General features: G+C 37.9%; 3 protein-coding genes and 1 long non-coding RNA gene across 5 annotated transcripts in view; 3 read left to right on the plus strand and 1 right to left on the minus strand.

Annotated features, from left to right (window-relative positions):
- Positions 1–18,023, minus strand: part of LOC108149417 (angiotensin-converting enzyme) — a 45,223-nt gene that overhangs the window by 24,705 nt on the left and 2,495 nt on the right. Inside the window, exons 5-7 of the mRNA XM_017276981.2 lie at positions 17,244–17,968; positions 16,726–16,829; positions 16,567–16,665 (exon numbers count right to left, since the gene is read on the minus strand). Of these exons, the coding sequence (XP_017132470.1) occupies positions 16,567–16,665; positions 16,726–16,829; positions 17,244–17,968 (928 nt within the window). The remainder of the gene's footprint in view (positions 1–16,566; positions 16,666–16,725; positions 16,830–17,243; positions 17,969–18,023) is intronic.
- On the plus strand, positions 375–989 carry LOC121467839. Its single transcript, XR_005977869.1, has 2 exons — positions 375–578; positions 637–989. It is a non-coding gene; the product is annotated as an uncharacterized LOC121467839 (long non-coding RNA).
- Positions 2,222–3,508, plus strand: LOC108149421. Its single transcript, XM_017276987.2, has 2 exons — positions 2,222–2,461; positions 2,519–3,508. Exons 1-2 carry the CDS (start codon positions 2,267–2,269, stop codon positions 2,909–2,911), a joined length of 588 nt encoding a protein of 195 aa, XP_017132476.1. The 5' UTR covers positions 2,222–2,266; the 3' UTR covers positions 2,912–3,508.
- LOC108149418 (proline-rich protein 4) lies at positions 10,909–13,944 on the plus strand. 2 transcript variants are annotated; one of them, XM_017276983.2, is made up of 4 exons: positions 10,909–11,115; positions 11,570–12,043; positions 12,107–12,700; positions 12,814–13,944. In XM_017276983.2, exons 1-4 carry the CDS (start codon positions 11,104–11,106, stop codon positions 12,817–12,819), a joined length of 1,086 nt encoding a protein of 361 aa, XP_017132472.1. In that variant the 5' UTR covers positions 10,909–11,103; the 3' UTR covers positions 12,820–13,944. The 2 variants fall into 2 exon arrangements, with proteins under 2 accessions (XP_017132472.1, XP_017132471.1); XM_017276982.2 differs by having other exon boundaries at positions 12,107–13,944.

An 18,023-nucleotide genomic window follows, 5' to 3' on the forward strand; every position in this document is an offset into this window, starting at 1 on the left:
TTTAAAAGCCTGATATTCATAAAAATATAAACTTTAATAAGAAACAATAAAACAAATAAATAAAAGCCAAAATAAATGTACTAAAAAGTTAACTTAAATATAAAAACATAAGTTTATATACCAAAGGCTTCAAGAGGATTAATCATTAATTGGTTGCACAGTTCATTAAAAAATAACCCTAAAACTATGCAATACAATAATGTTAAAATATATAAAGGTCTTTGGATTACGCAAAAATGTTCAAAATGTTTGTTTGGTAATCCTCAAAAAAAATTATGATGACGCAACTAAATTTTATCTCTAGTAAAACAAGTCATACATGTAGCTTTTTTGAAATACAACAGGCAGTATGTTTTTAAACGTTTCCGAGAGCGGATTAAATAAAAATAATGTTCAAGCTTGCTATAATTTATTTGCTGGGTTTCTTAGCTTTACAAATTGTTAGTGGCGATGAAGATTCTCATTGGTGCTACCAAAACAAACCTTTTAACAATACGTCTCTTGATACTACTACAAAAGATGTTAGTAATTTGGGCACCATGTTCATTTATTACCAACTTCTTTTAAGCAAACATACGGTAAGCGCTATATACTATAAAATTAGTCTGAAATAATTAAGAACTTTGAATTTCTTAGACCGACACCGTACTGGAAAAAAAGAAACGTGAGTGTTGCTCTGGCTATATAGAATCCGATGGAAAATGTAAACAAATGGAGACATTTTTTGAAAAATATTATATATATATTTGTACAATTACGGCCATTTTTATATTTATAGTCTTAGTTTTAATTGTTGTCTATATTTGGAAAAATTCTGAGGTAACCTATATTGTAAAAGACAGTGACCAACATTCCCTGGATACCGAAGTAATTGTGTAAATAATACATAATTTTACATTTTACATTTTCTTTTTTTAAGCCTATTAATAAGCATACAATTATGTTGTAAGTTATTCAATAAATTTGAGCTTTAAAATCTTTTAATCAAATTTTTGGTTGTTCATTTTTTTGCATATTATGATTGGGGAAGGGTGTATTATTTCTCCAAGTCATGGTGAAAACTGTTTAAAAAATATTTAAGTTTGATCGTTTTGTCTTAAAAAATGCACAGTGCATTTAGCTAGGCCGTTTGCAAAACCTGGCGAATACGATTTTATAACGCAACACGAATTTTTTGACATAGCCTGACAGTGAGTTGCAATTTGAATAAACTTTAAAAAATAGACTTATTTGTAATACGTCAAAAAATAATTGACATAGTATGAAGAGGAATTTTAATCAAATGACTAATAAAAAATTTGTTCAAGCGAACGGCTTTGTCACCCTTGGAAAATAAATTATGTGATAAATCGGATATGAGGAATGGGAAAATAAATAAAAACTGGCCTGTCGTCCGAATCAAGCAATAAACGAGAATTCAAGCAAGATTTTGTTATACAGATTTTTAGAAAATAAACTTTTTGTACAAAATATTTTAAAGATACATTGTTGCCGTGTTTGCAAGTTTTGCTCAGTATCACTAAGCCCTTAAATATATTGCTTTTTCGACTGCGTACATAACAAACAAATTTTATTAGAAGCTTAACAAATGTTGTAGTCAATTTTGTGGTCACAGTAGCTCTCAAACTGTAAATTATATGACCAACCCTGAAGCTATGCAACAAATATCATATAAAAATGTTTCAAGCTTTTATTCTTGTAAAAAATATATTTATAAAAGCTTTGAAGAAGATGATCTTTATGCAGGGGACCTTGTCGAAATGAATTTTTAGTATGCAGCCTAGTCCTTTGCGGAGATTTTTGTGGTTGCCATTTGGTGAGTAAGAAGTAATAAATAATAAATGAGATATGATTTCTTAACAAATAAAATGTGGTTACCTTAAATCACAGAACTGATACTAAGAAGACTAATATAAGTAAAAGTCATTTAAAAAAAATATATTTTCTTATATTACTAATTACAGCTTAAAGTTAACAGAAGCGCAAAATTTTTGAAAATCGAAATGACTTGCGCTTGCCAAACTAATGTTTAATAAGCCTAGCAATATGCATCAAATATAATAACAATACATAAAGCTCAGTTTTTGATGAAATCTTCTTTCTTAGAGAATGTTAATAAGAATTCTCTACTCCAGCTGTCTTTAATCTTTGCAAAAGCTTTCATATCTTATTCATACATGTAACCCCTTGAATTAATTTCTTATTCCTCAATTAATTGAATCAGTGACATTATATTTGTTCCCCAGAGCGGATTGCAGTAGCAAAAATGTTTAAGTTATTAATAATTACTGTTCTAGGCATTTCAATGTACCAGATGGTTAGTTGTGATGCAGAAAGGTTTTTGTGCCGTCGACAAGTGGTAGTAAGCTATACAGAAAACGTGGTTAAGCCCATGAACGACTATGGAAACTTTGCCAAATATTTCACAAATTTGGGTATACCAGCAGGGAATAAGACAGTGGTAAGCACCAAATATTAAATACCGTTCGAGTGGGTCTTCAAAAATTGAAATTCTTAGACAAAAACAAAAATGGAAGAGGAAGAAACTTGTTGCCCAGGCTACGAAAAGTTTCCGGACGGATTGTGCGGGCCCGTTGAAACCACAACTAACACCGAAACTACGATCTCAACGTCTACTTCAGAAGAACCCGATTCAACGACATCAACTGAATCAAATGAAGGGGATTCATCTAGTCCTTCTAGCTTAATTAATCCAGCTAAACATTCCAAGGCAGAAACGAAGAAAAATAGCCATAAACATCTTACGTTAGGAATAATTTTTGGAGTTCTTGCACTGATCATTGGCATTGCTACTGTTATCACTTGGCAAATTCGGAAACGTAGAAATGTGTCAATTGCTGAAGACCAACAAGTAAAATTTGATGCTGAAATGCAAAGAGCTCTTTTGTAGAACTTTAATAATTGTACATCTCTCAACACACAAAGGAAATAAGTATTTGCAAAATTAAAAGATACGTATACGGAGGAAAGACCTTTCATGTGAAGCACCGTTCTTATCAGTTTGAACAAAGTGGAAAAACGATAAATTTGAATTTCACAATAGTTCGACACGCTGAATAAAAATAAAAAACAAAGTTCATTTTTTCAGAAGATTAAATGTATATTGTTGAGGGATGATAAAAAGGCCAGCCTTTGTTCGTGCATGAATGTCGGGTTTGATTAATGTATATTTAGTAATAATATAAATAGATATTTCGGCAAACGCAAATGTTTAAGATATCTGTGGGCATTTATTTTACAAAACGTTAGATTTCTTGTAAAATATTGCTTGTGATGATTTGCTCTACAATTTGTTTGTTTGTTTTAAGCATTATTAAATTTAAAATAACAATATTGGCATTTTTCTTAAGTTTAATTCAAAAATAATAAAATAATAATAAAATCAAATTAATCATATCATAAGACACATTTCTCAAGTAACCAAATAAATAATTCATATATTATAAAGCTATAATTCAGAGAAAATAAAAATTCTTTTAATAAATAATTTACTTCATTTTTATAATTTAAAATTTTCATGGACTATCAAAACTTGATGCAAGTTTAAAATTAAAATTTAAAATTATTTAAAGTAGAATTTTCCATAACTTAAATTATAATTAATTTTTAATCAAATCTTTGGTCTGACATAGAGCTAATGTACAAGCCCCTGCATATATGAAACCACTTGACTCTCACTCCGCAAATTTCTCACATAATCTCTAAGGCACTTAAGCAAAACCAAAAAATAGCAGGTAAATTGCCAAAAATGAAAAGTGGGCTGGAGAAGAGTGACGCAACAATTAAAGCACGTGAGGTAGGAGCGTGTGCTCGGCAATCGAGAGCCAGCAACATTTATCGGCGCAATCAACTGCAATGACAGGCAGTCCAGAAAGAGCCGATACGGTACGCGTTTCAAGTTCGCTGCCTGAGTCTTTCGTTTTGGGAGAACCAGTTGCCTCTTGGATTGACCAACGCCAGCAACATTGATCTTGTCCTAACCCGAGAAACTGAGTCGTGGCTCGTGTGTCGGCCAATCGCAAGTGTATGGGGCAATGGAGAATGGCGCGACCCAAAAAGCGCAAAAGCAAAGTGAATGCAACAATAACAGCAATAGCAACCAATGCAGACGCAATCAATTAGCGATATGCTGATGACGTCGACTTGGCTGATATTATTGTGGCTGCTAACGGCTGCCTGCTTTGTCTGCGGCTGCCACATGTGGCGATTGCGTCATGGCGCCATGCAAACCGTCTAGCGGTAATTGACTTGCAATTTCTTTTGCGCGCAACTTGTTGGTTGCAAAGAAATTTTCCGAAACCCCAAATGTGTTGCCACATTTCGACAATCCCACAGAGCCAAATGAGCAACAGCCGAATGCGACGAAACCTAGATGGTAGCTTGTCTGTGTAATTTTTGGCATTTATCATCGAGTAGATCTTAAATGTGTTGCAAGCTGGGCTTACAGCAGTGCTAAAATATCAAAGTATTTATTTTTTGCAAAATTATACCCTCTTTAAAAAAATATTTTTGTTAAGAACTCTGAAATATATTTATTTATAACTATTTGGTACTTCGATTGTTTTTCATATTCTGTTTTACAATCGTTGTTTTTAACGACTTCATTAAATTTTATTACATTCAACCATGAGTTGCTTTGCATTTTGCATTTTTAATGCGTAATGTTTTTACTTTCTCTGTGCACTAATTTTCTTATTCGGTTGTTTTGTCCATTCCACTTTTTAGTTCGTTTTTTGCATACTTTTAAAAAATATATAGGAAAACCTAAAAGTTGATTGATGAACCCATATATAAGCAGATATTTAGTCTCAACCGACAACTATAAATTCTGCATTTATTTTGAAATAATATTTTTATTTTTCAGTTGAATTCTTCAGTTGCTATTTTAAAGCGCCTTTCGTATTTCCTTTGGCTAAGATCGTTGCCTAATAAACGTATTTTTGTTTTATTGCTGTTGTTTTGTTAATTACAGTCATTTAAGTGCTGCCTAATTACGCTCCGCTCTATATTTTTAGACTGGCCAAGGTTGGAGTGAAAAGTTTCTTTCGATAGTAAACAGTGTATACTAACAGTACAAAAATATTTATTCATTATTATAATTTATATGTCTTTTATACAGATAAACAAATAAAACTTTTTTCCTTTTGTCAAGATAGAAAATGCTTTTTCAGACGTATATGTCACTAATTTGAAAATTTACATATAGAGTAAGATATAAAATAATAATATTATCTGCTGATTAATCCTCAAGCTGGTACCTCTGGAGCACCCCTCGCTTCTCCATCCACACTCACACTAAATATAAACCTCGGCTTCGCCTCAGTGCGGCTGAGAAGGCAACAAAGCCAAGAGCTGCCAAAACAGATTTACCAAATGTAAAACGAAAATGCCGACAAGAAACGGACCAGCCCGAATGTGTCTACTAGCTACACTATAGCATAATGTTTATTCAATTTACGCAATTTACACCAACAACAACAACAACAACAGCTGGACATTTGATTGCCAACTTTGTTTTGGACTTTGGGTGTTGTTGTAATTATTGCCACAAAAACAAAGGGGAATGGTGACCAAAAGCTAAAATCGAAATTAAAGTCTTTATTTAAAATAGTTTTTGCCGAAGAAGTGACGACAGCATGCGGATTTTCCTCACTATATTTCGCAAAGTTTTCTTCGGAAATGCAAAATTTGTTGACTAAGTAAATGGGTCAACTATTACACCCGATTACAACTGGCTAAAACGAAGCTTGCCCCTAAGCGGAATTATTATGCTAATAAATAGTTTTCCATTGACTGGTTTTTCTGGCTTTCTCGCTTTAAAATCAGCATAAATTCGCAGGTGGGTCGCAGGCTCAACTTCCTTATTAATAAGTTTAGCTTTAAGCCTGCTACCCACAAAAACAGAGAGACTCTTAGCCACGATTTTGATTAAGTGAACGTCACGGCTAGCTGCAGATGCACAAAGAAATATAGATATTTATGTTTTTCTTTGGCTTAATTGACCGCCGCCAAAAGCATTCGTCGGCGCGTGACAAAGTGACCAAATAGCGACTTGACTTCTCGAACAATACAAATGCCCAAACAGTTTCCATTTCAAAATAAAAGAAGGCATAAACACACATACGATACGCCACAAAAAACAGAGGCAAGAGTTCAAATGCTTTTGCCATTGACCCCATTTCCTGGCTTGTTGTTTCTGAGTGTTATTTCGCCGATTGGTTCAGAGATGCGTTAAACCGAGATCGTAAACCCCGATCGAAGCCTAATTGCAGTGATCATTGAGGGGAGCGGTTGTCCGAAGTGTAAAAAGTGAGCTGATCTCAGCCAACCGATTGTAATAGGGCAGTGATTGCAGTTTACACGTCTTGTAAGTTCATTGGAATGGTCTTTAACCTGAATAGCAAACCGATCGTGGGGATAGTAAATATTTCTGTTTGCCTAATGAACCTTTTTGGGTGGCAATCTAAGATTTGGCATTGAATTTCGGGGGTTTCCCTTTTCATCTGACTGCAGATCAAGGAGGTTACAGAAAGTGAACCATTATTTATGTGTTGGCTGGCAATTTACTATACACGTTTTACCATGCATTGATTTCATCTAAAGATCATTAAGGAAAATCAAACTTAAATAATTTTCTAATTGCATCTGTAATTAAGTCATCCACTTTTTTAAAATATTTTTAAAAAATATTTTTTTAAGTCTAATTTTTTAGCAGAAACATGGTCCGTAACTTTAAGGCTACGTTGATCGTGTTTACCCCTAAAAAATCTTTCCCATTTTTCCTATGCTGACTTTTATAAAAATTAATTTCCGTCATTAAATTGTTGACAAATTGCAAGGGCCGATTTCTTGGAATTAAAATTTTCAGTCAGCTAGGGTAACGAGCCCAAGCAACGACCTTGACCAGTAATGCAATGAACCCTGTGGTGGTCCCATCCAAAATGGCTGTAAACAAGACGCGAAACGGTTAAACCACCGAGACCCAAAAACAGTTATACGAACAACTTGGCAGGTGGAAACCACAAGCGGAACAACAACCAACAACAGTAGGTGACAAAGAGCTGAACGGGACTTTGGTAAACGGCACATAAAGTGTCATAACTGTCATTTTCGCCTACATGGCATACAGCTCTACTTATTGTTGGAAGTCGTCCAATATTTAAGACATCATAAGTCTAAAATGGGAACGAAGTGGAATGAAATGCTCAAGTGCCGACAATAAATTGCTACACAAATCAGGCAGCGAATGCAAATCGCATATATGGATGATCAATCGACAGCTGGTTCAACTTTGACACCTTTGTCGGCGGATAAAGACCCTCCGAATTAGAGGAATGAATTTATGTAAAGCTTAGTTTATCGCCAAATGCGGCAAGGTCAGGCCCCAGACAATGTAAACAAACGAGCAGCAGCCTGAATATCGGCACAATGAAACTAAGCTTCAATCGAAAGATGATTTTCAAAGGCATCGCAAAACAATGGGGGATGGGGGAAGAAAAAAGAAAAAAACAAGCAATGTGTGGTATGGATATACGAAGTGAGGCATATGGTAATTAAGTCGAGGAAGTAAGTGCACTCCAAACGATTATGATGGGGCTCAGACAATGTACTCGAAATCATCTCTATTTGACGGTAGGTGGCATGCGCCACAGCAAACGATCACATATGACATAATATCACCATCAGCTGGGGCAGGCAGCCTCCAAACCCTCGTTGCCTCTCTTTCTGGTCTTCTGGCCTTCCCCATCTCTTTCTGTCGGCGGTTGGTGGAAATGTGCATCGAACAATGTGGTCAAGACATGCAACAAACGCGAATCGAAACGAAATCGAAAGTTGCATGCATGCAACGAAAGCGAGAAAAAATTTGCTATCGTAACAAGTCTTGGATTGAAAGATGTTAGGCATGATTGTAAAGTAACTCCTGAGCAACACTCACTTACGAGAATTGTTACTTAAATATGTTATATAGAATTCTTTGGTTTTGCTTTACTAAAATTTCTAAACCATTTATTAGTCTTACCATAAACCTATAAATGTTGTCTATTTTAACCTAAGAAAAGAAAAGTTAACTGTGACCACATATATATAAGAAGCTTTTGAGAACTAATATTTATACAAGGTTTATATCCTAACAAATAAAGACAATTGAAACTTTAATGTCAAGAAAAAAGATATTTTATGTTTAAGCATTGCGTTATTGTGTTGTGTTATAGAAATAAATTTAGATTCTTATAGATTTTTAAATTTTTAAAATATTTTAAAGGGTAGCTTTTTATAGAGTTAGTTTTAATTTTTTTATTTAAAGTGATAATTTTTTAGCCCAATTAGTCGTCAGATGAATGTTGAATTGTTAAAATATCAAATACCGACGCGATTGTTATGGTCTGCACCTTAAACTAGTATTCATGCTATAAGTGTGATATATTTATACACGATATGTGTGCCAAGCCGCAGCTGACTGAAGACCCATTGACATAATAACGAGGAAGGTAATCGGACTAAGACTGGACACGCCCAGGCCAGGGTCCACTTGGGATATGGTGGCGCTACTGTTTGTGGCGCTGGCGGTATCAATTACGCAGCCATTGGAAGTGGAATCAAATGGCGAATGGATTGGACTGGCGTCTCGGTTCGCCGGCTTCTTTTACTTCTGCAGTTGCTTCTGCTGATGTGATGGCTCTTTTGTCTTAGGTTATGGTTGGTGACTCGAATGTGGAGCTGTGACACAACCGAGTGACCGAGTGACACACTCTCTACATAAAATCGGGATTGGGGTCCCCAACCTCTCAGAAAAACAGGTCCGAAATTATTGGGGTTGGGCCCAGTGAATGGGATAATGGCATAATGCGAGTGGTGGAAAAGTAAAAGGATGCAGATGACAGCCAGACAGAGGATTGTCTGTGGTCAGTTGAGGAAGTGGAAAATCAGGTGACACGACACAATAAAAGGGGGTGTAATCAAACTGAGAGTGGTAAAAAATAAGAAAGACGAAGTATAAAACTCACTAGGATTTAATTAGGAAAAACTTTCAAAGTGGTGAAAGGAAAAGCTGAAGTAGATTAGTGTTTTTTTAAAGGTATGGTAAAACACAATTAGATTTTGAGCAACGATTACTTAACAACTATTTATTTTAGGTGAACTAACTTAAGAAAAAGGCAACAATACTTTTTATGTTATTTTTTCTAGCTAACTAATTAAACTCTCTAATTTAAAAATATATAATTTATTTTAAAAAGTAATATTACAAATTTTCTTAAATTAAAAAGAATCAAAAGGATTTTTCTATCACATTAACTAAACTTTCAATTCTGCAATTGCTATTTTCACTCAATTGAAGTACTAAAATTTTTACATTATTTTGCAATTCTCATTTTAAAATCCTTTAACTAAATAGAAACATTAAACATCGTTTCTAATTACAATCAATCGAAATTCCCGCCGCAGAACAATCCCCAATCACGAAGAGCTGGCAAATAATAATCCAGCAACAACAAGCACATAATCATCTGTGATTAACATGAAAACAACATTGAAATGAAAACCGCCAACAAAGCGAACAGCTCATCACTTGAAGTGGCTTGAAGGCGGCTCATCCATTTGGGTACGAGTATTATTCAATTACCAGCCAGAAATTGTTGTGCCTGCTGCTGAAGTTGCCGTTGTAATTTCTCAAGCCTTTTACGTGCATTGACTTGCGGCAGCCACAAGAAGCCAAAAAGTAGCGAAAAAGCAGCGAAAAAGCAGCGAAAAAGCGGCAACTGACGGTAGTCGAATTAAACAGCAAAATGGCACGCATCCATAGACCCTCGTCTGCTCCTCCACCATGCCCCCTGAAAATCCCGCCCCTTTCTCACCCATTCGCGTGGTCTCCTCTTGATATTGCAATCTTATGTCTGTATTTATACCTGTCTAGAGTGTTTTTCAACTTTAATGATCGTTTTGCTACGCCTACTATTTTATACAAATGTGGAACAATAAGAAAACTTTAAAAATATATTAAAAATTGTCAAAAGAACTGTAAATTATTACTATGTCTGCGCACTAATTTGTGTCAATTAATAAATAGGTTATTAATAGAAAATTTAATGGTTAATTAAGCTATAATATTTTTTGATCATCATCATCATGATGATCATCATCATCAATTAATCAAACCTGGTATTATGAATAATAATTATTAAAACATAAAATTTTAAGAGGGTTCTTATTTAAAAAAATATGCATGTAGAATATTATTTTAATTAAAAATATCTGATCTGAATACTAAACGTGAATACAAATACGGCTTGCTTAGAACTATCATTAAATAAAACGAAACAATGGGCTGGAGCATAGACTGGTAATTGAATCGTCCGATATTTTAATGATTATTATTTATTATTTTATTTATTCTAAATGCACTATAAAATCCTAAAATCGATCATCATGCTTAGCATTTAAGTTAATCTGCGTTCTACATACCACTTTAGCTTGGTCCTACTAATCAAATTTATATTAAAGGGTATGAAAAGCTTCGAATTGTTAAGCGCACCTGCTATTCTTGTCTTTATTTTTTGCGGTGACGGTGGCGCTGCATTTGGCGCTTGGCTGCGTTGACTTCGCGCCTCCGAAATCCAAAACCCAGCGAAGCCCGCGGACCACCGAAGGCAAAGTAGACAGGCAACAGCAACAACTACAAGAGTATACTATAGTGTACCGCTCACCATTCGCTGCGCCGCATGTGTTTTGGGCCATTGCGATTATTATTGGTGGTTTTGGTTTTGGTTGTGGTATGGGTTTAAGCCGCCGTCTGCTCTTCGGCTTGAGCTGCTTCGTGCATCCATCCATTCGGCGGCCTGTCTTGTCTTTTGCTTTCGATTGGGAACTATAAAAACGCGCGCAGGCGCTGCAGTTGGCATCATTAAACCGTTAACCGTCGAACAGTCTACAGCCTAGAGTGTGCGGAACGTGTGGACTAGTGATCAATAATAAACCCCCTCGATAAATCACGGGATCAGTTCTCGCCCAGTTCTCGAGTCGCGTGCCACAAGACCTGGGAAAACGGATTTTCATTCCCGTCCATCGAAGGATAAACGCAGCAGCATGAAGTTGATGGTAAGTATAGAAGTGCAAGTGTTTATGTGGTTAAAAGGACTAAGGAATATGCAACAAAATTACATTGTGAACAATATGAATAGCAATGCATTAAAACATGAAAATCCATTAACAAAGTCCAACTATCAGTGCTTCAACAATACGTTTTTCAATTAATCCCAACTTTAGAAGTACATTTTTAAAACCATGATCAAATGTCTTATGAATCATAACAAGTTCTGCATGTCAGCAGATTTATTTTATAAAGCTATTCATTTTATGGCTATTCAAGTTAAAGTAAAAGTAAAGGCAAGCAATAATTTTTTATAAATTCATAAAATTGTATAGCACTTAAAAATGTATTTTAAAAGTCTTTACATAAATTTGTAAATTTTATGTCTGCCAAATTTGATAGGGAATGAATTTAGCGAACTCCCTTGTCATCTTTTCTAACAAAAACTCCTTTGATCTACAGCGCACAGCGACATCGCTGGCTTTGGTCCTGCTCCTGGCCACCAGCTACGCCAGAGCTGAGGACGAGAAGGCCGCCGCTCCCGCCGAGGAGAAGAAGGCCGAGCCGGAGGCCAAGGGAGCCGAGGCAGCGGCCAGCGAGGACACCACCAAGTCGAAACGCGGCCTGCACCACTACGAGGACTACCACCACCACCACGTGCCCCACTTCCCGGTGCACGAGGAGAAGACACTGACGGTGATCAAGAAGGTGCCCGTGCCCGTGCCCATCGAGAAGATCGTGCACGTGCCGGTGGAGAAGCATATCCATGTGCCCGTTAAGGTCAAGGTGCCCAAGCCCTATCCCGTGATCAAGCACATTCCCTACGAGGTCAAGGAGATCGTGAAGGTGCCCTACGAGGTGCCAGCGCCCTATCCCGTGGAGAAGCAGGTTCATGTGCCCGTCCACGTGCACTACGATCGCCCAGTGCCAGTTAAGGTGGGTTGGAATGGTGGGAATCTTATTCATTCAGGGGTTCTAAATCTTTGTTTTGCCCCACAGGTTCATGTGCCCGCTCCTTATCCAGTTGAAAAGAAAGTCCATGTGCCCGTGAAGGTTCATGTGCCCGCTCCCTATCCCGTCGAGAAGATTGTCCACTATAATGTGGAGAAGCATGTGCATGTGGACAAACCATATCCCGTGGAGAAGGTGGTCCACTATCCCGTGAAGGTGCCCGTCGACAAGCCAGTGCCCCACTACATTGACAAGCCAGTGCCCCACTATGTGGACAAACCGGTGCCAGTGCCCGTGATCAAGAAGGTGCCCGTGCCCGTCCATGTGCCCTATGACCGCCCCGTGCCCGTTCATGTGGAGAAGCCAGTGCCGTATGAGGTCAAGGTCCATGTGCCCGCCCCCTATCCGGTGATCAAGGAAGTGCCCGTCAAGGTGGAGAAACACGTGCCCTATCCCGTCAAGATCCCCGTGGAGAAGCCCGTCCATGTTCACATCGAAAAGCACGTGCCGGAGTACCATGAGAAGCACGTCACCTACAAGGAGCCCGAGTTCCACCACAAGCACATCGAGGAGGACCACCACCACGCCCCCATCCATCACCACTCGCATCACTCGCATCCCATTGTGGAGCATGAGCACGAGGTGGAGCATGATTTTGCCTCTCATGATTATCATTCATATCACGGCTACTAAATCGCTGAATCGTCCTCTTCTCTCTTTCTCTTTCTCTCCTCTTCTTTCGCTTTTCTTTACAGCATTGAGAATGAACTGGGATGGCAAGCTAAGACACTTCCATTACCACAATTTCCCATGAAAATAGAAAAACCGAAGCCCACACACACACACACACATTACTGAACCATTCCATATCATGAACCATGAACCACATACCCAAACACACTTTGCTATGCAGAACGTGATAACCGACAGAGATTCAGAGAAATCAGAAAACACGACGATTAACAGACGAAACTTAGCTTTTAGACCGAACTCTCTTCTAGCCCTAAGCCATAAACAAATCAAAACAAAAAAAAAAAGAAACGCAGAACTCAAAAGGATACGATTGAACAAAAACGTTGACGAAACCCGTGAGCACTGTGAATGAGTGTATTGTAAAGGAACCTTAGTTTTAGACTTTTAAGCGACACATTTGGGCCGCACAGCCCACACAACAACCGAAAGAACACCAAAAACCCACGTCCCGCCCCTCCAAGACCTCCAACACTCGATCGGATACAGACATACAGTTGCCAAAATCCAGGATACCAGGATACGATAGGATATCAGGATATCAGGATAACCGGCTTGCTGTACTGCGACGACGATGTGGATCCTTGGATGGACGGAAGCGACACCACCTGGGTGCATCATCGATGTGGTTGCTGCTGCTGTTTTGTCCTCCAGCCGCGGCTCCTCCCTCTTCTGCTCTGGTCCACCCCGACTCGTGCACCCGGTCCGGTTCCCAAATGAGATCAATGTAACCCGATCCCGATCCCAAAAGTGGGATTAGGAATCCATCAGGATACAGATCCAGTTGTGTGCAGCGTCCCAGCGTTGTGAGCGTGTGATAAGACTTCTGATAGCGTTTAAGCCTGTGCGATATTCAAGATATAGGGAGACGCCTATTTAAGTCAGTTTGTAAACGATAAACGAACATGTATTGTATTAGTTTTTGTAATATTCTTCGCTACCTAGTTTGTAAAATACGTCTATTGTAATGTTGCTTGTTCGCATAAGCAGACGAAACGGATTTATAAAAAGTACTTAATTTACCAAATATTTTCTGACTCTGTGTAAAAAAGTTAACAACAAAAAAATCTCATACAAAATGAAGCTGATGAATGATACACAATTAAATAAATGAAAAACCAAGTGATCAAAACGAATATCAAATTGTTTTTATTACAATAGTATAGTATATACCATAGCAATCTACAATTGATTGAAAACGTATTTGACAGCAATTTAAATAGTAAAGAAAATCTGGGAAATAATAAATATTAACTTAAATGGCTACAAGATGCTTAACAATAAAAACAAAAACTTTGAATATGTCAAAAATTTCATAGAGCATGGTTTAACTGAGAAACAAATTCAAAGTTTTTTATTGACGGGATATGTGCCATTCGTATTTATTATCATAAATATTATTTACTTTAAGATATTATTTGGTTGCAAAGTAAACACAAATATTAGATGTTTAAAATTTGATATATTCAAGAAATAACGTAAAACCAATTAGGACGGAAAAAAGCAAGGAAATGCAATTTTTGGGCAACTTTATTTAGAAAATGCGCAACTCTTAGCTAATTTAACTTAATCTTAAGCAAGTTACAAAATATAATTCTATTAAAATGTTTATTAAAAAGTGTGTAAATTAACTTTTTTTTGCCATGAATGACTTAAGCTTTTAAATACTAACAGCGAGACTACTACATGAATCTCCTTTAGTGTAATTTTCCTGATTGTTATAATTGCATTTTAACCCCAACATTTCCCACATTCTCCACCTATTTGCATTGGCCAAATTCACTTTCAGTTAAAGTCGCTTTACACACAGACAGGCAGGCATGGAGGGCGAGGAGCCGAATCAAGTCGTTCCTTCATTGCCCATAAATGTCTTATCTAATTTTCAAATGAGGTAAACATCGCCTTGCATTCATAATTGCATATTCAAAGTGTCTCGCCCACAGAAAAGACAGCTAGACATTGGTAGTTTGGGGATTGGGGGATTGGGGTAATGGGGGTTTGCGGATTGAAGGACTGGCAAGACAGTTGAACATGTTTATTACATTTTCCACACCATCATTTCGCTTTCCTCGGGCTCGAGCTCCGGCTATCTGCACTCGTGTCCATTTCCTAGCGTTTACTTTGCGGTGCGGGCATTACTTTTTATTAGCACCAAGCGACGGGAGCTTTGGTTTTTTCGGTCTCTGTCTTGGTTTTGGTTTTGTTTTCAGTTTTTGCACTCCTTTTTTATTGTTGTTGTGCTGCCGCAAAGCCTGTTGCAGCGACCACAAAGATTGGGTTTCAATTTGCATTTTCGGCTTCATTGAAGCCGCTGCAATTTGCAGAGTGGGTTAACTAAAGTGGGCCATGGATTTATCACGTTTTTTCGCCAGTCGGTTTGTAGGACATGTGCTGCTAACCGTTATTTGAGCCAAAGACCCATAGACCCGTAGACCCGTCGGAGTCGAGAGCTGTGAGCTGTGAGCTGAGGCACACAGCTCTGTTTTATTACCATATTGGGGCTAACTCTCTTGGTGGCTAGTTGTTACTGGTAGCTTTTGTTTATGTAACTGTAGCGCTTGCAGTTTATTGATTATGCAATAAATAATCGCCAGCACAATGCCCGAACTGCGAACTGGTGTTGTAATCGTCATCCTCCCTTCCCATTTTCCAGCCGAATGTGTGGCTAATGCCAAAAGAATGGCTGCAATAAAAATCTGGCTAATGGCTTCGATGTGGAGCCGTGCTAGCACTTCATTAATTTAGTGGTGCCGAAGTACAGACAGTCTACGTTTAAAGAAAAATTAAATTGAGGAGAAACACTCTTTAAAAAGTCGTTGAACATGTTGTATCCACTATTAAAAAGTAACCATAGGTTGAATAATCAAGCACTTGAGTTAAAACTGCAGCACTCCTTTTGATCGGTAAAATGTCTTTGAAAAATCCTACTCTTCACTGTTAATTAATCAAAGTATTTTTGTATGTAGAACGATCAAGACAGTATTGCTTATTTTTTAGTTTAATTTAGTACTTATATAATTTTGTATTAGAGACCCCAATGATATTGCCCAATCACCACTTTAAAAGAACCCAAACCACAGACGTTGGCATGGCTTGTAGCGAAACCTTAGACAAAACGGTCTTAAGCAATATAAAAGAAGAAACCATAGAGATATTTGTTTGCAAATATGATTCGGCATTGACATCATATTTCTTAGTTGGTATCGAAGCGGCAAGTGGAAATTTGAGACTGAAGAAATTTGTAGATTACTGGGTCAACGCCTCCAGTTTTAAAGTCGAGCCTGCGCAGTTTAAATCGTCTGGCCGGGATTTTCGTAACAGTTTTTCAACCGGGCTTATTCAAATGATAGCCAACTAAACCCGCTCCGTTTGGCGACGCCAGCCAAGTGGAAAGTGAATGCGGGAAACATTGCAGACAACATGTGAGTTTTCAGTTTCAGTTTCATTTCATTTTCTTTTCCACAGTCCCGAAGCTTGGTTTTCTCTGTATTTGTGTTTGTTGGACATTATGTGATGTTAGTGGGCCAACTTTATGGCCGGTTCGACGATCCCAGCGATCGCAACGCGTAATCGCCGGCAATTTGACGGAAAATGTTTGAAATTGTGTGTAAATTGTAATCAAAAATAGCAAAATTAATAACACGCCGCTGCTTGAAGCTTTAAATGCTCTGGTTATGCAGCAAATAAGTAAATAGGAGAAATGTTTGCCAAATAATTATGCAATCAAACTTTTGATATAGAATGTTTTAAGCACTCACTTGATGTAGGGAATATTTGCTGGTATATGATATTTGGCTCCCATGTCGAAATCCTTTTCCGATCGCAATACTGGAGGCTTTATACCAGAATACTTTTCTCTGGAATATAATTTTAATTAACAAAAACATGGAGATTTGGTAATAAGCGTATACTCTTACCTTAAGTTCCAGTAGTGACAGTTCATAGTTCGTTTATTCGCATTGCCACTGAAGACATCATATCGCCAATTGTCCAAAGACAGAGCAAAAGGCAAAAAGGCCACCTGAAAGCAACAAAAAAAGCGTGTTTTACTAAATTTGATAACTTTTCATCTTTTTAAACGAAAAACAGTTAAATTTGGCATTCATTAAGCAATGTCACTGTTTTGAGAAAATATTTAAATTTCTCTATTTTCTTAGAACCTACTCTCCGAAATCTATTAAAAAATATCTTTATATATGTCTTAATTTTAAGGCCTGTAATAAATTCTACTATAGCAAGCCCAAGTCGTCGTCTGGTTTATCATATATCCGGTGAATAATGCCGTGCTCGTCATATTGAGAAATCTTTCGTAGCTTTCGTAGCCATGTGGCGATATCTCTAAAGTTATTTAGCTACGGAAATACTCTGAACAATGTTGTCTCATTATCAAAGCTGAAATATTCTTATAAATGCATCTGTATAATGTTTTCCCTACCTTGTCAATGGCCATGGTGAACAGATAGTTAATATCGTAGCTGGACTCATCGAGGGACCTTTGAAGAAGTCCCAGGGTCTGCAAGTGCCTTGGTGTGGATACTGAGAGGCCAATGGCATCGCCCACAGCCTGATGAAAGGCTGGATTGGCGCCATTCCTGAAGATTTTGGGCAGGTGACGGTACTGCAGGAAGTACTGAATGTGTGCCATCTCATGATGCACACTAATCAGACTGCGCTGATTGATGTCGGTGCAGATTTTCACCCGGAAATCGTGTCGATTGCAGAAATCCCAGGCGGAGGGCTCACACAAGACTCTTCTGTCCAAGGGCTGCTCAAAAACGGAGTTGCGATAGAATTCCGGACCCACGGCGGACATGTTAATGGACGTGAAGAACTCCTCGGCCAGCTGGAACATCAATTGCGGCGTGTAGCCCTGCTCTACCATACGCGGAGTGACGTCGATCAGCTTGCGACCCGGATAGGGTATCAAAATGTCCAGCACATTGGACCACGACTGGCCGTACATGTTGCCCAGAATGTGCGAGGGTATGGGAGCTATGCGGTTGATGCGATCCGGACCATAATAGTCCCTCAACTTCCGGCGAACATAGGCATGCAGTCCCTCGTAAAGCGGTCTAATCTGCTCCCAAACAATGTCCATGTCCTGACGAAAGTTACCCGATTCGTAGCCCAAGTACCAGTACTCCCCGCCATTCGTTACATCTGTTGGGGATAGAATTTTAGATTGGGGCTTTCCTTTATTGGATACCCTACTCAC

This window comes from Drosophila elegans, unplaced genomic scaffold (assembly GCF_018152505.1).
Source record: "Drosophila elegans isolate 14027-0461.03 unplaced genomic scaffold, ASM1815250v1 contig_814, whole genome shotgun sequence".
NCBI classification, from domain to species: Eukaryota; Metazoa; Arthropoda; class Insecta; order Diptera; family Drosophilidae; genus Drosophila; species Drosophila elegans.

Coding starts and splice junctions, on each gene's coding strand:
- LOC108149421 (XM_017276987.2), top strand. CDS start 2,267: ATGTTTAAGTTATTAATAATTACTGTTCTAGGCATTTCAATGTACCAG. Junction 2,462..2,518: donor CAGCAGGGAATAAGACAGTG/GTAAGCACCAAA, acceptor TGAAATTCTTAG/ACAAAAACAAAAATGGAAGA.
- LOC108149418 (XM_017276982.2), top strand. Junction 12,044..12,106: donor ATCGCCCAGTGCCAGTTAAG/GTGGGTTGGAAT, acceptor TTTGCCCCACAG/GTTCATGTGCCCGCTCCTTA.